Raw genomic sequence first — 23,073 nt, forward strand, 5'->3', positions numbered from 1 at the left:
TAAAAATAGATTTTATGCTCTTTCTTCTATAATTTCCTTCATTTCGAGGTATGGTAGTGTCATCTGTACTTTATTAATAAACTATTTTATGGTACAACATTATTTGTCAAAGCGCCACCTATGCTACAGAGAAGGAACTGCGATATAACCTGAATTATAAAACAACTATTGTGTCTCAGAATTTTCCGCTAGGTGGCGCTAAATAACATAATTTATACGATACAATTTTTTTTATTACTTTTATTAAATTGTCCAAAGAATTAAATACAACCTACTAAATATAAATTACAGTTAGTCAGACTTATTTTTATTGCCCAAATCACTAACCTAAGATAACACTGCCGAGTGTAGTGTCCCTTAGGTGTAAACAAGGCAGGTGGGCAAGAGTCAGTACAACATACATCGCAAACGGTAACGGTTGCATGCAGCGCGCGCGATCGCCAGCGTCATTTAAATTCAAACTGCGATCTTTATTCAATGAACTTGCTCGTATATAATGACTTTTAATGTGTTTGGTAAACAACAATGTTCATGGATCATACTGACGAGGTTCCCGGCCATACGGACGACGGGTTCGGGAGACCAGTAGAGTCTATTATGAGATGTGAAGACTTCAAGAGCAACTTCGCGAGGAGGCTGTCCAACCGCTACTCTTCGAGATCAACGATCACCACCAAGAGGCAGAACTCGGTTAAAGCGCAACAGCGCATCAACACCAAAGAAGCTGTCGAAAATGTAAGTCATAGTTATAACCTTTTTTTAAAATGAGGTGAAAGTATTTAAAATAACTTTACCGCGCGATATTGCTTGCGCCTCCTATTTAGTATCTTCCTATCATAAATAATTTGCATTTCCTATAGGAAGTGCGTGTTGTTTATAATCAAGTGTCCAGTACTTTTACCATGAATTTCTTTAGCGGCATTTACCAAAGTTTGACTTTGTGTATCAATAAATAGCATGTTTTGTTTTTCTACTCAATTATCTGCACGAGAAACTTTTTGCTGGATTTTAGTGATGCCAAAAGAATACTTAGTTGTTATTCATGTTTATCGAGTCAGGTTACTCTCACTCATATACTTAAGTCGGCTGACATGCTGTGCAAAACGAGCGTATTTTCCCTCGGCTAATAAGTGCCATCACTGGCATTGTGGGAACTTTGTTCTGCTTAGTAGAAATACGGGTCTAATTAGGACAGAATCATTAGAATGCGATTAATGGAACGGGCAAAGGCCTACGCACTGTAGAAATAACACTGTATAATAATGGGACTGGTATATTATGAAGTATCTTATGGAGTAACAAACAATAACCACGAAGTCCGACTCGGTACAGCGGGCACGGCTTTGCTTCTCATGTAATTTTGCCGGAGCAGAACCCCGTAGATCCGGCACATGTTGCGAGCATATCGGAAGCTGATACTTAGTCCTACAAAGCACCTGTTCAAAGTCATGCAGAACAATATGGAATTCAAGACATTATAAAAGACCCTACGGTGTAATTACCCCATTACATGTCCGTCCTAGCGATTCTTTTCCTCTCGCATCACAATTATCTTTAGGTCCTTGTGCATATACCAGAACGCAAGAGTATCCTAAAATCCGAAGTATGGAACAGGTTCTCTCATTAAATAATAATAGATTTGTTTAGGTTAGTGTAAAAATGAGCACTAAAATGATGGCGGAGCCTACTTTTACTGTTGCTCCAATGACCTTCCGACCGGTCGTAATGATACCTCTGTTCATATGAAAATAACGGCTAACGTTTTTACATCAGTTATAATAATACAAATATGTATGACAAAAACAAATTGAGTTTCATTTGTTTTCACAGTTCCAAACAATGGCACACGAAAAACTTTTTGCGTGAGAATCAAAGCTCGGTATAAAATGTGAAGATTGAAAGTGATTTATATTTGATGTTCAAATGCATTAAAACTAAAAGTAACACTAGTATAATATATTACTCTATTATTTTTCTTTTGTTATAAATTACTTCTTAGATAAATTATTCAGTAAACAAATAAAATCACTCCTTATGAAAGAATGAATACCGATTTGCAGAGAACAAAAATGATAAAAATATTATTATTTCTCTTCAGAAATATGACTTGAGTGAGCAATTAAAGGAATTACGTGTCTTATCTTTCTATGTAAGGGATTCCTTCTACCCAAATATTGATATGAGGTCACATGCGTGTTTCTCCACTTTTCATACGTTGTGGAAATTATTTGCAATCATTTTTTATCGCTATTGCAAACGGACTGATAGGGCTAGAAGTGGCATCAACTATCTTTTGACTCGTAATCCAACTCGGGTAAATAAATATGATCTCTTTCGTAAGTACACTTAAGTAGCAATTCTCAATGAAGAAGAAATTATTCGATGCAGTTACAATGTTATTTCCAGGCTGCCATCAGTTGTATATTCGTGTATATTTCTCTTCATATGGTCTAGAACAGAGGTAAAAAAAATGATGATGAGAGTTGTATGAGTATTTAGGGTCTCGAAACCAAAATGGTAGAATGAAACAGGGACAGGGTCAGGGATTCTGCTAGAGTGGAATTTATCGAACTTATGTGTATGTTTCTTATTAAACATTTATGGCTTCTATTAAAAGGACTTCAATGCTTCAGCTAGCAAACCGTCGAAACTTATGAAAAACGAATAAGAATATTTGTTACCTTTACAGCCTTTTTATCGTCCTACTGCTGGGCACAGGCCTCCTCTCACACGGAAAAGGATCAAGCGTTAATCACCACGCTTGTACAATGCGGGTTGGTGATTTCAGACTCTATAGTCCAGGTTTCCTCAAGATGTTTTCCTTCACCTTTTTACCAGCCATTGGTGTCTAAGATTTACCTAGAAAGTACATACAAACTTAGAAAAGTTGCATTGGTACTTGCCTGACCTGGAATCGAACTCACATCCTCATACTCAAGAGGTTGGTTCTTTACCCACTAGGCCACCACGACTTATTATTCCATTAAAATTATTATTGGAATTGGAATATTATTATTGGAATATTTGATTCCATTAAAATTATTGAAACATGACATCGGCATGTAAATAAACAGAGAGAACAAAAATCACAAACCCGCCACTTCCCTGTCGGAAGTGGTATTGTGAGTGTAATTCTCGCGATCAGAAAGGATGATAGTGCCTCCATTGTTCACGCTATCCTCCTTTTGTGGGATGTGGGAAATGGAGATACATCGACGATTATTATGGTGTTGTGAACTGTTCACGGTGTCACGCTTGAGTTGCTGTAAAGGCTGGGGTATAAGAAGAAGTAAAGCGAAAGCTTGAGGGTCTTCAATATCTGATTATTTAACTGGTTTAATACTCCTCACATCAGGTGAAATAAATCCAGCAAGTAATAGGTACATATCCACCCGCTCTGTTAAAGATACCAGCAAAATACACCGAAGTTACTTCACCTTCCTATTACTTCTTCAAATGCTGCATCTGCTTTGCTAAGGTGCAATTTATGCTGCTAAGTGTATTATTCAAGAATGTACCTTTCACGTAATAGATGACAGACCAATATAATCAGTAGAGCCTTATCCACATATCTCGAATGTTTTTGTTTGCCAAGGGAATTTAATTTCCCCTAAACCGTATGTACTTATATCCTACGGGTGTACCAGGAATGTCCCTACATATTAATGTCTGTCGTTTGTCTCCCCATTACCTTTTACTTAACAATATGTTTTTCCAAGTGCTTAGGTAATGAATAGGAATACCTTAGGAGTCCTTGAATGCAGATTAACGAATTAATTTGAACTGCAGTTGCCAACTATGCGTTGGTCCTGAATGTGGAATGAGGAGTTTGTCTTATGCCTTAATGCTATCCTAGATGCATGCAAAAATCATTCAACTGGAAAAGGAAACATACGCTAGGAAACAAAAAGCCTATGCTTAGTAATCATCTAACCTGATATAGTTATGCATGTATTACGCATACATAGACATGAAGTTATAGGGAGTAAAGGCCATTGCTTTACAATATAACTGTACTTAAACGGTCGACCTAATAAATTCAAGACGAACTTTAAAGTTTTTTGCTAACAATTATTCTTAACCGACTGTCATTAACGGCGTCAAGAATTGTACAATGAAAGGGTTGTTTTTTCCCACAGTTAAAAGGATGCACATCCGTAGGGCGAAAGTTTGTTACAAATACTCATTAAAACATCCAATTTCTTATACAAAAAAATAATTGCATTTTAATCAAGGAGATGTATAGACAATGCTTCATACTTGAATTAGCGAGGTGTAAATATTTTGAATTGAAAATGGCTTTGGATGTATGCGCATTTGTTACCATACTGTCTGAGCAAGCATCATTACGACATACTGATCATCATTTGAAAGACAATATCAATCAGAAATCTTTGCAAACACACGCTTAAACTACATAAACAAATTACAATGTGTTTTGACAAACACTCGAGAAGAATTTAGTCCACGTTTTGATTGACGAGTCAGAGTACCTAACCGTACACTGACTGTTTAGTCTGCAATGTGAGGATACTCTAAGTCTAAACTAAAGGATAGACTGATTGTTAAAATAGGTTGATTTGCATTCAGAGGCTGAATGCACACAAAACACTCTCTTTCTCTCTCGTACATAAATACGTCAAAAACTGTATAGATATGGTCAAAAAATTGTTAGAGACAAGCCAATTCGGGCATTCGGCGCCTTAATATGCTTATTAACTCAAGATACAAGTTAGTCATTAGAAAGTAGGTATTTATGATTTTGCAAACTAGAAAGGTTTGTCTATTGTATTGGATAATATAAGTGTGTATAAGTTATAAATGCTTTCTTACAATTGCTTACTAATCAATTAGGTATGTGCCGTATCTTTGATGCAGACCAAGATGGGCTTTTGTCTCATTGTCAAAAATTCTTAGTACTTGTATTTGTTTAAATTTTCATTGATTTGTTTATTGTTTCATTGACACCATTGTTCTTGACTGCTTTATCAAGAGCTATTCATTTAATTTCGTGAATCAGTGTTTCGCAATGGATCACCGTAGTCCGTTATTAGGCCACCATTGTTTTAATCGTCGAGGTTTTAGGCACCATGAACCTAACTGTTTTTTTACCACATTTCCGATATCAGATTTAGTTAGGAAATGCGAACAATAGCTTTTGCAAGTATGTAATGGCGTTTAGTAAAAATGTTCACATTACTTTCGTAATTTGAGAATTATAGGGGTATGCAAGAAATAATTAGAGTTTCATTTTTAACAATACACCCATGTATACTGCACTTCGAAACATTTCTTGATTTGATGTAATTTCTCAAGTCATGTAATCACCATGTATTTTCGCATTTAATCAAACGCTGGTATATTCAGAACCTTTTCAACATAAGATATTAAAGCTAAACCTTTTTATAGCCTGAGAAATATAAAGTTTCACATTGGCAGCTGTATGAAGAGATTGCCACATCTTTTGAGAATTGCACGCGAAGATACTTGACTATGTTAACGATTATTATTATTAGTTTCAAAATGAAGACATTATCTGCGCATTGCAGCACGCATGCATATGCCTAATGTGTAGGTCCGGCTTTATCTGTCCAGGGTGACTAATTTATTATGCGCCTTTTTTATCCATCTAATATTATACCTATTATGAAGCTACTAAAGTGCTCTGTCAGTGAGGCCTAGCAGGGTCAAAGCCTGTCGGGGTTGCGGGTATGTTTGAAAGAGTTACCGCGGCACCGGCATATAAAGGGCTTAAGAACTTAGCTTTTTAAGAAAAAAAAAAAATTATGCAAATATGACTGGACAAACTAACTGTCTGTATAATTTTAGAATACGTAAAGGTTGTGGTAAATAAATGATGAAAAAAAAAATGATGCTTGTATCCCCCTATCCACTTCGCTACAAAGGTATTAAAAAACGTCTTTATATACTGCATCAAGGCAAGGTGATAAACCATGGAACGTTTCTCAAGTACTTAGAAAAGAAATGCTATGCGCCAGGCTTAGCAAGAAACTAGGGTCGCAGGTCGCCAGCGATTCTAAATGCTACATCAATTAAGTAACCAGCTGCGGAAAACCTGTTTAAAAGTAAAAACTTTTTCGTTTAACCTTTGGCTACTGTTTTTTAAGGTTTCTGCTTAAACAAAGGTTATGAGCGAAGGTTTTCAAAAATTGCTAAAGGTTTTTGCAGGTTTTTAGAAACTTTCTTTTATGAAATATACAATAGCAGAGTTATTGTTTTGCTTTCACGTTGTTGTACACGTTACTCAAAACAAGATATACTGGGGGGTAGGTACTTCAAGCCATGGTAGGATGTAGCCCTCTAATCAACAGATTTGTATGTCAAGAAAATACAGATATGGGTGGACAAAACGATGTTATGTAGTTCGATACCCATTCTTCAGGCTTAGGTAAGGGAAAAAAATATTTGATTGCATCGAATTATTTCTATGCAAATTATTGGATTAGGCATTTGATTAACACTGTTGGGTGAAGGTCGATTGTAATCGTATCCTCTTATAGAATTGGTATGCGGGTGCAAAACCTAGTAGACTGAGAGTAATACGATTTCTCCAAATCTAATTAATGTTGATTGAAGTGTATTAAACGAATCAAGGATAAGATTTTATTTCTGAGTTATGTGAGTTTGCTCGAATGAAGTAAGTATACTTTTGTTAATTACCATATTTAAAACTTTATTTAGGAGATAAATATGCTAGTATACATTCTTATAAGGATCTTCGTATTAACCCAAGCCTTAAAGATAATAGTAATTTCTTATTTGGTCGTGACCCGGTGTTCACATTATTGACATATATGTACGGGTCAAGTATTCTTGATACTTGCCAAAATAGGCAACTTGTGAGCTTGATGTGATATGTCGTTTTACTGCATAAAATATATGCAATAAAGGTATACTGCTACCAATATGACTAGTTATCTCATGCGGTCTCATGGGGTCTGTAGGGTACAAACAAAATAAATATTCGTATTTACAATATTAGTACCTACCTGAAGAAATATATGATGTGGAGGCACATACCTATTTTGGTGACCTGGCTAAGAGTTTTATCATATTCAATGAGACCGTGAGAGATCGTTATTTTGAATTGTATGAACTAGGTATAAGCTAACTGTTTGGAGTCTCCTAATAGTGTCAAGTCCTTTTTAATCCAAATTGTGTGTTTTTTTTTTCAAATCATTTCATTAAAAATACAATATGCCTTACGCTTTATATTGATATTCTAATTTCATACCTATATTTATGCTGTAAGTACCAGAAATAAGAAGCTACACAGCAATAAGATTAACATTTCAATTCAAGAGAAATAGGGAAGAACACAACTTACAATCCGTTATCTATTCTATTCGGTTCCCACATAACCGTGGTAAAAAGATAACTGTAAGATTAAAGTCGATATCGACTGATAGTGTATCAGGCATTGCTCAGATGAAGTGGGTACTCAAACACCTACGGATTGCAATCAGAAGGTAACTGGATGGACGGCCTTGCATTCCTGTCTGCGAGTTTAAGACGTGGCTATCTTGTTGCTGACTTACTCTAGTTACAGCTGTCTTTTGAGAGCACGTGATGCTTAAAAATGGGACCTTTCTTCCTCTTCTCGTCTTTAATACTTGACGAGTGTTATGCGGGCTGTTATTTTTTTTGTTGAATGGCTGAATCTTTGAGGCTACATGAACCTCTGATGACCTATATATACCATTGAAAATATAGGACTTTTCTTTTTCTTCTTATCACTGGCGAGATCTAGCTCTCAATCGGCAATCTTAATACTGGCTGTTAAATAGAGATGGATGCAGAAAATGGGAATAGGGTTATATTGGTTCCTTTTGGGTACTTAAATTGCCGTAATTTAAGATATTACACCATTTTTTCCATGTATTGAGAATATTCAAATTTCGTTTATTTTACTTACAATATCTTCAAATGTAAGTACAGTCGGCAAAGACGTCAGGCGCCATGTTATATTGTGCTCGTTGGGAAGTCAGCAATCCGTTACGGAGTTACAATTATGTTGTTTTAAAAACGGTTTGTTGTTGCGAATGCTGTTCCTTACTGTATAAACACAAACCATGTTATACTTAACTATCACAACTTAGATATACTTACCTCTAATTAAAGAGTCTGTCTATCTCACCGTCTCAAACTTCAACTGTAGAATGAATTTTCATGTGGTTTTCACAAGTACCTAGTTGCCACTAAAACGCCACACATGATATGTTGTACATTCAAAATTCATCTAGAACAAGAAAAAAATCTTAGGCACAAACAAATGATTCAGATTCTCTTGCAAAAGCTCTACTTAGTTGCCTACATATCACATTCACATTTAACAAACGCCGCTCGGAAACGATATAACCCAGATCTCAAAATAATAAGGCAGCAGTTTCTGTATTTGTGTCTCTTCGTGTTTATTATTAATACCTCATTTCGCAGAATAACAAAAAAAAAACTGTAATACTAGTTACTGAAGGCGTGTATGTACCGGTTTTAGTCACATCTCTGTGAGAAACATAGCAACTACATTTACTTAATTGTACCGTCATAGTGTCTAGTTTTTTATTCTAGTGACATACTTACTATTTATGGTCTCATTCAGAAAAAAATACCGATGAAAATACAGACTTCGAAGTTGGTGTGAGGAATATGATGACCAAACAATTGTATGTATACTTTTGCCAAAGACTGCAAATAGAAGTTGTATGCATTCAGTTGAAGAGTCAGCGATCCGAAAAGCGTAAGAGGGAGGCCCCTCTTAACAAAGGCATGTAATGGAGCATATAGCACAGAGCAATAATATTGTAACTTTTTGTAGAAGGTACGATAGTTCGCATTATGAAAGTTCATTAAAAATTTGTGTTCACAGTGTTATTGTTGGTATTTGCCCTTTACCCTCCTTCTTTCTGGAAAAGTAGCTAAATATTTAATGGACACTTTAATAAACGGCAAATGTTATTCACCTATCTATCCTTTAATCGATGTGAAGATAATAGCTCATTAAGTGCGAATACGTTCAGTCATTTCTTAGAGCATGCGACCGAAAATATTGTTCTTATTAATTTCATACCTCGGCGGCCAAGGTCAACGACCGCTGTGAGCAAACTCGAATAGGTACGGTACGAGATTATTGACTTGTTACTCTTACTAAAAGCAAAGTATGTAATATAATTAATTATAGGTCTGTAAGCTATGCGTAGGACGGCCACCAACGAGATTTTGACCGACCAGGTGGTCAGACTACCTGACAAAATGGACTCAAGGCACTTGTGACGGGGCTGCGGGATTGTTCGAAAGAGTTACCGCGGACCTGGTACATAAAAAGGCCTACGACGGAACACGACGGATTTTAGTAGTGAGTAAGACACCCTCACTGGAAGCCGACCCCAACATGATTGGGAAAAGGCTCGGAGGATGAGGATGATGATAAGACACCCTCACCGCTGCTAGCCCACAGCGGGAGGGGGTCATTTGATGATTTTGGACGTCGTTAAAAAAAGGCACTTGCGACTGGTGACTTTGAAATCAATGGGAGTGGCTTCCATTCAGTAGTTGACGTCCTGTGGCTGTGTTGATGATGGCCCTAAGTCTCGGCCCTACTTTTGTATTCATAATCAGGTATGATGTATTTTTTTTCAATACCCTTCCTCGAAGAATCGAAGGAAACAATAAAATGGTGACTAATTTATTCATATTTAATGAGCCTATAGGAACCCCATAGGTAACCGCATTTGTGGTTTTGCCAAAACACAGAATACCTACTTAAGACCCATTTTGTGTCCACCAAATAAGACGAATGCTTAGAATTTAAGCAAAGGTCAACGCCTCGTAATCGCAAATACTGATATTGAGACTATTCTGCAAAAACTATAGGTATTGAAAACTAGTTTTTGCGTCTTGTGAATATTTGTGATGAATGAACGGTTTAATGCACTTACGGCCGTTCTTAATATTCGATCTATCTGTGGATTTGATTACTGGAGTTAGAATTTTGACATTAGGCACAAACAACTAGGTAGGTATCCCTGGTATGATCAACAACAGTTACCTATCTAGATAGAATATTAGAAGATTACGCTGACAGAGTGAGACTGATTATTTATTTATTTACATTTATCCGAATTCGGGAAAATGTTCCTCCTGGGCGCGGGTGAAACCGCCACAAACAACTAGTTAACATCATTTTTAAGTAAACCTGTTTAATTGATGAGCGACTTCATTAATTCATTCAAGTATTGCTTACGAGTGATGGGAAAGCAATCTATCGGTAAGCCATTGTTAGTTTTTATGAACTAAAAAGATGTTCTTGAATACCACTTTTTCAAGGTTACTGTTAAATGAACGGTCTTGAATTCTTACACGCCTCTCGTATTTTATGAGAACATTTCTAGTGACTTATTATTTTTCTTCTAAACAGCAATAGATTGCTACCTGACGCTATATTTTAATTATCGTTTTTATTTTGAAGTTTGTTTAGAGTAGATTAACCTATGTAGATATTAATTTATATGCCGTAGTACTAAAAGAACTATTGTCCTAGGGGGTTTAATATATACCTACTCACTTCTTCTAAAAGAACACAAAAATCGGAAAAAGCAACCATTTATAGTGAGCTGTAGAATGGTCTGGTTTCTGTACAATAAGACGTTTACTTACCAACGTGATCAAAACGTGTATATAAATAAATGTTTTTTGACTGAAAGGCAAATATCTTTCAAATATCATGTTTTTGTCACTCTTTACCTAGATTTTTTGCAATAACTTCAAGATAGGAGATAATTTTTTGTATGACCAATCGATCGATCATTATTTGGTGTCATCTTCAAAATCATTCTGTCTAGCCTCATCACCTCCATCATCATCAGCCTGTTTATTGTTCCTGTGTACTCATATTGTGAAGACATACTGCCTCGTTGGTCTAGTGGTCGCAAGCGCGGCTGCTGTGCCCGAGGTCTCGGGTTCGATTCCCAGGTCGGGCCACTGAGGGTTTTCTAAAACTTTCTCAAAGCAGCCCGTAGTTGGAAGATGGACATTGATTCACCCGTGCATCGGAGAGCACGTTCATGTCGGTCCTGCGCCTGATCTCTTTCCGGTCGTGTCATTGCCGTCCCCGGGTTATGAGAGTGAAGGAATAGTGAGTGCAATTGTCTGCGCCAATGCTTGTCCACTATAATATGTCCTGCGTACTATATGAGAACAGCCGCCCTGGTCGAAATCGACCGTGGACGCCATTATTATTGAGAAGAATGACGTTAATCATTACACTTGCACAAAGAGCCTTCGACCTTGCTATTAAAATTTATTGTTCCAAGTTATGTTATACGCGTAACAAAACATGTAATAATAATTTATGTAGGTTTAATCGATAGCAGGTTTCCGTACGTTCAATACCTATTTATTGCTTGAGAGTGTAACCACATCAGTTTCGCCATAAAAAGTGTTCGAATGTTTACGACTCGAATAAGTACTGGTTATTTTTTATTCGATAATCGTGATTATATTTTTGTTGCCACGCTTATTGTTACGCGAATCTTACCGCGATGTTTTCTTGCAACGTACTTTCTTATACAAATATTTGGTTGGCTTTGTTAGAATAACATAATAGGAGAGTTAGAATAACATATACTAGATTCCATTCCACCCATGGTTGCACCCACAACAAAAACACACGGTATTTAAAAAGTGCATCCACGTATCTTTATCAACTTTGCCATTTAGAATTTTTGAAATTTTGGACGTCTTGTAGATGGATGCTTAAAATGTTTCCTCTTTGCCTACGTGTCTGTGACTCTAGGACGATGAGGCGTCCTGAATCGTGGCATTCTTCTCCATTCACTAAGTTGGCACATGGGTTTAAAATAGGAACAACCGAAATAATCATCAGGTTGTGGATTAATTGGCTAAACTGCAATACGGAACTAATAGATGTTTAAAAAACAAGAACAAAGAGTGATTTATAATTCACGAAGCAATTTATTACTTGCTGTAACATTTTTAATTACTTCAAATCACGACACTTCCTCAAGAATTTTGTTTACATGACAAAATTAAACGAGTAACCTCAATGATATTCTTGATCTACCAAGTTCATTGGAACCGCATAGGATTGCCTATTGGTAATGTTCGTGATCTATCTCTCTATCCCTAGGTCGACTCGATTTGCACCTAAGTAGGAAAAACCTATCACCGAATACTTCATTCAGAACTGTGATTAGTGTATTCAAACAAACACTCTTCAGCTTTATTACTGCAGATATATACTATATTCTCTTTAGCATTAAATCGCGTGCAGCAATCGGTCATCGAAATCATAAGTAAATCAGTCTCAACAGGTGTGACCAGGTGGCAAATTCCATCGGAGATTGGAAGCCAATAATGCGAAAAACACCTGGCTTAATCTGCCCTGTAAGCAGATGCTCAGCAGTTTTTTTTATTATATGAGAACGAATATATAAATAAAATGTTATGAAATATGTTGATCATGAGATCATGTGTCTGGCTACAAAGGCTAGCAGGAAAAAATATATATATTTTAATAAGGTACTTAATGACTTTCCGTAGAAATTCCTCTCTCATAATTGTCGAATCCTAAAAGGACAGTTCGATACTTTTTCCACATTTTAACTACTGATTTAGTTATAAAAGTTTTCATAGTTCCGGTGGAGATCAAAGTTCAAATAAAGGTTTTCGTTTTTCTCTTCTTTCTTTCTAGTTTTTGCTTTACAGCTTACTTATATCATAACTGTCAAGCTTCACTGGCTTCAAATTATTATTCGCCCTATTCAATCTAATTTAAAACCTGTGGATGTGTCTAACCACAAAAACAACGCTTATATAAATAGCAAGTTACTGGAAGCGTGTTGAAACTCAATAGTGGTTTACTACTTGTGTGGTCGATGTTCTTAAGGACTAATTGGCCATATAATATGAGAATCTGTAAATGAGAATCGTTATGTTGTTTTTAAGAATTTTGCCGTACTGGTTTGGAATTTTGCACGTCTGGTGAAGGCTAAGTTTTCTGAAAACTGTTACGTTCAAACTATCATCACAAGTACTAATCGGTTCACAAGTTATTGGTCATTCTAAGTTAACTTTACCCATGAGGAGTGGTCTCTCATCTAGAATCGTCACGCACCCCCCGCACATACCTACAAATAAAATATGTATAGAAGAGTACTTTACACTTGCTATTACGTTTATCTTTAAAAGTTCCAAGTATCAAGTCCTTTAGGTATATTCGGTGGGTGGTGTAGCGTGAATTCTTTCTGTGCCAAGGCTTGGTATAAGTACATGTGTAGTTCCACATGGGTGGCCACTGTGCACATACACGCCTGGAGCCGACCTGGATGACTCACTAACACCTGTCTCGCTGATAAAAAAACAAAGTACTACCAACAAATTGTTTCAACGCCATCGTCGGCGGAGCGTAGCCCTATGAATTATTTAGATATAGAAAAAACTATGCTTCTAGGAAAGGTTTTTGAACTTAAAATTACTATGTGCGCAGATAAATTGGTCTGTTCGAACAATGAGATGGGTTTTGGAGATTTTGACTAATTATTTTCGGAAGAAGATAATCACTGAAGACTTGATGCGTTTAGTGACTTGATGCAGTCAGTGTTGTCCAAAAGACGCAGGATTTTCGCTTCAATTCTTCTTGGAGGCTCATGAATCGTCTCGAGGTCCAGAGATAATTGTATCAAACTACGCATAAAGAAACCTTGATTATAGTTTTGTACGCCTAATAGTAAGCACGTCGCAGCCGCAATAATATCGCTCCTAATTGGCTCGATCGGCAAGCATGATAATTTGTACAAGTTTCTCAATGTTGGATAATCGATTACTCGCTTCTATTAGGTACAGGTAATCGTTAATGCGGTACCATCAGTATCGTAATAGCCTTGTTATGTGTTTTATTAGCGAGTATTTCTTTAACTTGTTATTTACGGTACGTGTTTAATGAGAAATAGTAGTTCACTTAAAGGGGATTGAACTTTTCAGGGACTGCGTCCTAGCAGGTTTTTTTGGCAAGCGTGACCGGCATTATAAAATGGCCAATCAAAAATATCGGACCCTTAATTTGCCTTCTTATACCTACTACGTCTTGCGTGTACAAATGAAGCGCAATAATCCTTTTACTTTGTCTTCTTTAGAAAAGCCAAGCATTCTTCAATATTGTCAGATGGGTATCTATGTAAGATGCTGAATGCTTTTGACGTCCACAAAGCTATTGCTGTCTTTAAATTGTGTTCTTTCCTCCAACTGATCTGCAAACAAGAAATTGACGCTATACGCAGAATAGGAGTATACCTCAGCATCAGATTTATCTTCTACATTATATACGGTGTTATAAATATTTCCCGTGTGAACATGATTCAAACTACAATAAGACGACACAGTTTTTTAGCGCGTAACCATGTTGGGGCCATGAGAATAGAGAACCGCTACACGCGAGAGGCGTTATATTCTGTGTTACTTAGCAGTCATCATGACCTAGGATTTTCAGGGTATGAAGCAGGGAAACCGTTAAAACTTTGAATATACAATTTCCTAAATATCATAGTTGGAATAAAAGGTTTACCTAATGTCTGTTATTTTATTTAGAGATTGGGAATTCTACATATAAATTCTAGTATATTTCAAAACAGTTGGAGAAAGTAAAGGCACTTGTACTAAAGTATTGCATGAAACATCTACAATCTGATCTGCTTACGAGGTGGTCTCGCAATACGAAACTATCAGTAAGTAGATATTATTTAGTATCACCGCAGAGTTACACAGTATTTTCAAGAATGTTGCTGGTTAGGAATTTAAGTTTATATGACGTGTATCGCAGGGTGCAAAAACGGATTTTTGGATTTTTGATTCAAATCTTTCTCCTACAATCTTTAAAAAAGTTAGTATAAAAGGGCGCTGTTCTAGATAATATTGAGTGTCTGTTAAACACATGTTAAGATAGCAGTTGTTATACCTGTTTCAGGTATATGCTAGAAATGATACCTACATATGTCCTAGGTACAAGCGTAAGGTCTTGTCAAAGCGATTTTTTTTCATAAAAAACACACCACAGGAGGACACCCTACTAAAGGCGTAGTTATTACCTTTCAATATAATATCCCTCTAGTTTCATGGGCATACATACAACCCGCGTGATTATTTACGCTGCCGGTACTCACGATGCTCGAACAAATTATTGCCACCAATCATGACATGATAAGTCAATAGTTTTCAAATTACAATTAGATTGCGTGCCATCGATAAATGTTTAATTGTTTAAATAAATTTGCATGATTTAAGAAAAAAGTTTGCGTGAATAGATATTAACTTTTACGGGTTTTACGTTTTACTGACGCTGTGTATGCAAATATGTTGTTACAGAAGAGTATTTCGCTCTATTTCGCAATACCTGCGTGTATTAGTAAACAAATGTTTCGGCTGCTTTTGTTTACATAACAGATGTTTCGAACATTGAAATTGTTAGAAAACTGTTGCAGTTTGTTATGAGATTTTTGTTTCGTGAATCTTTGATGTATTACAGTAGATGTTGATCTCGAAGAAAAAGTAAAATGATAAATGGCGTTTGGTTGCTAAGGAGGCATAATTAAGTAAAGCCTGGCGTAGTAGCCTACTGGATAAAGTACCAGCCAAGTACCAATCCAACATTTCTACGTTTGTATGTACATTATTATGTATATTTAAAAGAGGAACCTAGACTATACAAACATCTGAAATCACCAAAACGCATACAGCAAGGGTGGTGATTAAAGCTAAATCCTTCTCCATGTGTGAGAAAAGACTTGTGCCTAGCAGTGGAACGATAAAAAAGGATGACGATGATGAATTGAAAACTGAGTTTCTAAAGGACCATTGCAGGAAAATACGGTAACGTAACAACTTAAAAATCCCATGGAAAGTAAACAAGCACAAGACCACCTACAAGACATTATTTTCCCAGAACTTAAATCACATTCCTTCCAAACCATAAACACCGACTATTTTGATGTAGCTAAGTAAGTAATTTAATTCTAAAACTTCGTACTAAGTTCCGCAGTATAATGCCCCATGTATTTAAAATACAAACGACGGCTGTACCGGATCTGATATAAGCAGACGAAGCTGACACGAACTATGTACGTGAGGGGAATGATAAGGCCGATCACACACGAAACACCATGACATGCCACTAACGTTATGTATTGTATACGAAGACCGATTCTCGTAACTGCATCGTAAACTTTTAAATATCGATATCGAAGAAAGGGCTTCTATATTTGAGGTTGTTTGTAGCTGAAGACTCTGAGACTGTCTGAGACAGTAGACGATGAACGGAAAGTGAGTGCAAAAGTATCGACTGAGTGTATATTCTTCGCTAAGACTCACTTCCAAAAGAATATAACCAAGTGCGGTCTTTTCATTAATCCTAGTACACTTGTGTGCACCAACCTTAATACCTTACGTAAGTCTCATCGCATACGCACGAAACAATCGACAAACGGTCTGCATTCGAATTATATATATTGTAGGGCATTATGGCAACTTACATATACGCGGTACCTGCGTTGCGTAGCTTAGTAACCAAATATAAATCAATACTACCATAGATAGGGGTCCTGAGAAAGTGAGCACGTTTGTTAGGCTTTCACGGTCAAACGGCTGAACTGATTGAGATAAGGGCTAAGGTGTTAAATGGTATCATAGTGATAGTTACAGGTTTTCAGTGTTGTAGAGATATAATGCTTTTCGGGCGCCGGTGAAACTGTGGGAAAATTATAGTGGTCATGATCATTGTTTGATTTTGAAAGACTTTTTGCAATCAACCACATTTTTATTACTACTGGTTCCTTTTAGTAGCTTCTGCATACGCAATAGTAGAGAAGATGTGCTCGTATGTAATATACAGGTAAATCCAGTATTCAACTAGTTTTGCTCACAAAGGTGTGCATTTGGAACAATAGCACTTGCCGCAGTAGGCACGAAGAATACGGCGGAAAAGAAGCATTTAGGTTTCTGAGAATTATATGCAACATATGAATACATGTACCCTTACACGTCTAAAATAAAGTTTTGCAGTTTTTTTAAGGTGAACCCATAATTTCTTTGACTTGTCGGAAAAGATTGGATGATCCAAGTTTGCTGGTTTGATGGAAGTTACCTTCAAGTTTTCGGTGATGAGAGAGCAAGAAAAATCGATTGTAAAAAATAATTGAATTCATTAGTAATTCGTGAATTCGATTGTACTAATTCGTTATACATACTGATTGCATTACGCACCATCTTATTCTTGTTACTCATGGCTGAATACAGATTTTTGATTTGGTATTATTTCTTGGAATGAAATAAAATAAACGGAGTTTATTATTGCGAATTTTAATGTTAGCTCAGCATCTGTCAAAAGCCATATAATTACAATTAACGTGAAAGAGGAGTGATAAACAGTTTGAAGAACAGTAGTACAGGTACAAATGAAAAGGTTAAATTATTCATTTCTTTTATGACATTAACGATTACAGCAATCTTTTTTGAGAACTTTTAAACACTGGAAAAAAATGGAATGTCAGTCAGTACTATTTCCCTTTATGCGTTGTTAGGGTAGGGCGCTTAATGTTTCCGAGGGCTCAGGCCGGACGCAGTCGTCACGCATCGCCGGCTATGCATGACGGGCTTGCCTCACCACGATGCTAACCCGACTCATTGAAACGGCAACCCCACCATACCGACGACCAACCGACAATTCGGTCGGACAGCACTGTAGTTTTTGGGCCATGAGTCAGAATTACGCAACACCGGTGAAAATGATACCTTATGAACTTGGCGAAGTCACCAGTTGTGTTGTCACGAAATGTTTCTAAACTGCAGTGTTGCACATTGTCAATTTTGTGTGCATCAATGTACTTTTTTTTAAATATAATGTATTTATTTTGACATGCAAAGCTCTAATCACACAGAGTTTTAGGGATCAATTATACTGAATAAAGAATTAAGGTTTAAGGTAACAGATGCATTTGAAAAGTGATCAACCTGTTACCCATCTAATTCAACAAGATTTTGCATCAAAATAAATTTTAACCACCAATAGTGAGACAGTCTTTAGCAACCGCGTCTTCGTCTGTCAACCTAGATTACTATTAGGATCCCTAGTGGGTTCTAATTCAATCTCTGCTCCGTATTAACGATGGAAATTACATTGTAAATTGAGAACAGTAGCCCAGTGGCCTTGATCACGCGTGTTCGGTTCCATGCCAGCGATCCGGACATATGAGAAACCGAGAGGAACCTGGCACCACCCCGCCACCTGACACCCAACCAAGTCGACCGGAACACTCAACTAAATAAACTAAATGTCACATTCCCATAAAGGTAGCACAGCGACACCAATTAATAAAAAAATAATTGTAAGAAAAACGCCAGAAACCGCTGTTTAATGTTGTTAAACGGTTTGTTCCGTTCACAACAAAAACAAAAACTGCTTCTTAGTTGGCGTCGTAACAGCGTGAACGGGATATTATAATTGTATCATTTTCTTCACTAAAATCAGCGTCACACTTACATAAAATACGTTTTCCTTAATTAAGTGTAATGGCTACTTTATCTTCAAAGGACAATGGGCGATTCCGGTCCAAATGTCCACCACGAACGAGACCTATATGAAAGTAAAAAAAAATATAATGCCAGAAAAAAGTTATAGCAAAATCAAATACAACATTTTACAGATTTTTTCAATTTCATTTTTTTCAATTACTTTTCGTGATGTTCTATTTTCGTACTTTCTGTAACTTCTGACAAAATAGAATTGATCATTATTAGAGAAAAGACACCACCAGTTACCGCTGGAACCAGGAACCGCTGAGTATATTCAAGCACTTCTGGCGCCTCAATTGGTTAGTGATTCGTACATCCATCGGGCAAAAATATGGGCTGTTTATATGCAAATGTGTCTTACTCATCTTAGTATTAGATAAAGTGCGGAAATGGAAGTGGAATAAAATAAAAATTATAATGATAACATACAAAAACTGCCGAAAATTAAGAATACATTTTTGCCTATAACTTTTTTTTTTGCATTGTTTTTTTTTTTACTTTCTTAGTACAAGTTACTTCAAATTAAGTGGACTATTTAATTATATAGGTCTCGTTCGTGGTGGACATTTGGACCAGACTTCATACATTCTTGCCCAATCTCCTTTCTATTCTTACCGTGGTCACGTTGAGAATATGACCTAGATTTAATACCCATTTAACTTGTCAGTGTGTAAGTAGGGATCGAGTATTACCACAGTTTCGAAAATAGGATGAAAGCTCTACCGGTAAACTACGATGGCAGATCTCCAACTGCACTGGAATCCGTTAAAGTTATTTACATCGTAATGTTTATCAAATAATAAGTCCGTTATGATTTTAGCGGTCGGTGTTCCACGTGGAATTTTAACTGTTCATAAAACAATAATGCAATCATATAGTAGGTCTCATTGAATGCATCAAACTGTTTAGTGTCACGGTGGGGTCACGCACTTTGTCATCGTCCATTCATTTGATCATGTTTATTGTTGATTTGATTACCTACATTATCTGGGAGTATCTAGTGGTACGTAGCGTGAATTTTATTTTCGAATGTGTTTACTTGTTTGATCGATATTATGTTCCTTTCTATCTTCCTATAGATATCGCTAGGGGCACTTTCGACAGTGAAATTATATCTAGCCCTGTGGCGACCACTTACTCGCCTCACAATCACTTTTGTGGAATAAGATTAACTATGTCAGTATACAATATTCTATTTGATCATGTAGTGGAATCTTGAAGGCGCTATGATAATAACGAGAGCGAGTAACACAACTTTTTCATTGTTCGCATAGAGGTCAATATGAATCGAGGCAAAAGCGTGGGATGACTGTGACACTGCCAATCATTTACACCTACATGTGCTCCTAAGTTTTTGCTTATTCTGTTCTAGACAAGCGGCATTAATAAGAGGACCGTTGTTTGAATAGACGCTTATTAACTAATCTTCAATAATGCGTTCGATAATGTTGAAGTTATCGTTTTTGATTTTAGGATATTGACAGGACTATAGTTTAGCTTGTGAGCCCCTTTGTGTTAGACGATCGATTCCAATATGGCACTCGTTCCGATGCGGATTCTACAGCTCTTTTCGGTTGCGATTTTGTTTGAGTCATCATTATTAGGTTAATTTAGTACCAAAATAAATAAATGTAAGATTAATTTTACTTATTCGTTTGGATTGACAGTTATAAGAACTATGGTGGCGACTGATGTGGCAGGAAAGTGAGGATATTTGGTGTTACGTTATGCCGTTATAAACATACTTACATATACACTTCTATGTACCTGTTTTTTACGTTTATTTTCAACTCTACCGTTGCGCAATTCAGTTGAAAAACACAATACTTAGGCACCTCTCTCTCACGCACAAAGGTACAATCGCAAAAACCTGAGATAATCATGGATGCGGTATTGTTGTCTATAAACAATGTCGACATCTATAATTAAGTGCGTCTTCGGTTTATTGAATCCATCGAGCGACATACTTGTATTATAGTGTGTGATTAACATAACTGCTCGCATGTTCATTATCTTTGACCTAAGACGGCTTAGTGAAATTATTTTTAGATCCGTGATTCATCGGCTTACCTTTTGAATTTGATTCTAATGGCAGTAACTCTATATAATAGCAAGTTTTCTTTTGTTATGTACCTAAATATGTATAATTCAATGCAGGATTTATTTGTTACAGGCTCCAGAAAGAATTGAGCGGTTTTCTCAACTTTCCAAAATCAGAACAACGGAGCAAAATGGCGAAGTTGTGATGGCTCCGGACAAACCGATGAAGAATCATAACATACGAGACACAGAAGTAACAGCTTTGAACATGGCTATCGATACCTTGAGATGGCAATTAACACAGGTACTAAAACATAAGGTTTATAAACATATGGCGATTTTATTGGTGCACCAATATCTATTACTTTTCATTTTATTTCTGTATCGTTATGTAAGGCATTGCGAAGTAACTTTAACCACAACAAACTGCGATTTTATTTTATAGCTAAATATCCATGTATTGCTAGCGATATTCTTAATTCGAAAGAACTAAGCGAATTCTTGACAAATATTACTTGGCTACATTCTTTCACCCACATAATGTAACTTATTTTCAGACAGAAGCGAACAGACAAATGCACATAGCTTTACTTAAGCAGGTGGTGACTTTTTTGAGCAGAGTTAAGGAACATATAGAGTGCCAGAGTCCTGAGACCACACCAAGCCCTGAGGAGGTGCCACATAGAGATGCATCACCATGCCACAGTGTCGTCGACTTGCCACGATCCCGATCCGTCTTGCATGTTAACAAACATGAGTATTCCTTAACTACTGGCAAAAGGTTAAGCGCGAGGAAAATGAGTAAATCCATTAACAACGTTAATGGTTACAAAGATTGCAACGGAACCTGGTAAAAAACTTTTTCATCTTCTCTTCATTATTTACTAGCTGTATACTTACTTTTTTTCTGTGCTACGTTTTTAAAATTTTTAGTATCATCCCAATTATAAAAGTACTACATAGGTATATCCATCACAGGCATCATAATTCATAACTATCTTAGGAGTTGCAACGATGCATCATCGTCTTACATTAGTGTTGTCGCAACGCACTATTGTGGCCTCGACATGAGGGTCCCAATTACATAATATATTGTTCCTATCATTTCAATAGCCAGCATTTTAACTTCACAATAGGACGCTAGAACTCGCTTTACAATATCAAGTATCTAAAGACTTAATTGTCTTTTCTAATTGGTTTCAGGAATCAATCAAAACTATCTTTGTCATTCGACACGGATAGCTCTCAAAAGCTTACTGAAGAAATAACTAGACTGATCACTCTTGCCAATACTGTACTCAGTACCAAAATACCAGATCTCTCTTGTAATTGCAACGATAATAATGACACGATAAAGAGTGATGTTGTGTCTAATGGAACTCTTGAACATAACGAATCGAATTCATCTTTAAACCTTATAGACGAGGACACGACTAATGCATTTATCCTCAACACAATTTACGACAGCGAGGACGCTTTCAATGGACTTACGGACAAGTTTGATGATGTTAAAGATGTCCCTCTAACAGATTTCATTGTTTCATCGTCTCCACTCTCTTGTGGTTTGGAAAATGACTTTGCTGGTATTACAGTCACTCAACAAGATGAAAATATTAAAACACAGACGGAAACAAAAACTAGAAGTACTGATAAGAGAAGCGTGTATAACCACACCCCGCATTACATTGAAGATGAAAGTGGATTTTCTTCAATGAGTTCGTTTCAAGAGATAGGTATTCCTATAATAAGTATCATACCACCGTCACCTTGCAAGGAGGTAGGTTACATTGAGGAGCTCACCGACATTTTGGATGGAGCCGAAAAGTGGAAGAGCGATACGATGGACCTCGATAAGCAAACTGTGAAAGTATTTTGGGTTTAATTATGTTTGCCAATGTACAAATTCGTGCCTGACTGCGTCTGAACGACGGTTAAATTATTTTTGCCAGTATTTACTGTACCTAGTGCACAAATGACTTAACATAGATTTCACACGTCAATAGTGTATTTCTGTTGCCTTCTGTTGTCAGGAAGTGCCTGAACTATATTGCCGAGATTTTTGTTTACTTTGTGGTCGTAAATATTAATTTTAATAAATAATACATTGATATACTTACTATTGGTTTTGTTCTTATTACTTCAACAATATCCTTAAAAATCCCAGGTCTACGTCGTAATCTATAATATAAAAATGAATCGCAAAATGTGTTGGTAAGCGCATAACTCAACAACGCCTGGACCAATTTGGCAAATTCTTTTTTTGTTGTGTTTGTTATTGTCAGGAGAAGGTTCTTATGAAAAAAAAAATCGGGTAAAGTAGAGAAGTCAGTTGACGGGAGCGAAGCCGCGGGCAAAAGCTAGTATTGAATAAAACAGCCAGGACACGGATTGATGAGTCACAAAATTATGGTTCTTAGAAACATAGTTTATCTAACC

The 23,073-nt window shown here is 36.5% G+C and overlaps 1 protein-coding gene across 1 annotated transcript; it reads left to right on the forward strand.

Moving 5' to 3' along the window:
- Positions 1–362: 362 nt before the first annotated feature.
- Positions 363–22,756, forward strand: LOC110378200 (uncharacterized). Its single transcript, XM_021337358.3, has 4 exons — positions 363–735; positions 20,771–20,941; positions 21,195–21,487; positions 21,841–22,756. The coding sequence occupies exons 1-4, from the start codon at positions 526–528 to the stop codon at positions 22,517–22,519; spliced, it is 1,353 nt and encodes a 450-aa protein (XP_021193033.3). The 5' UTR covers positions 363–525; the 3' UTR covers positions 22,520–22,756.
- Positions 22,757–23,073: the final 317 nt, after the last annotated feature.

The sequence above is a fragment of the Helicoverpa armigera genome, chromosome 1, assembly GCF_030705265.1.
Source record: "Helicoverpa armigera isolate CAAS_96S chromosome 1, ASM3070526v1, whole genome shotgun sequence".
In the NCBI taxonomy this organism is placed as follows: domain Eukaryota; kingdom Metazoa; phylum Arthropoda; class Insecta; order Lepidoptera; family Noctuidae; genus Helicoverpa; species Helicoverpa armigera.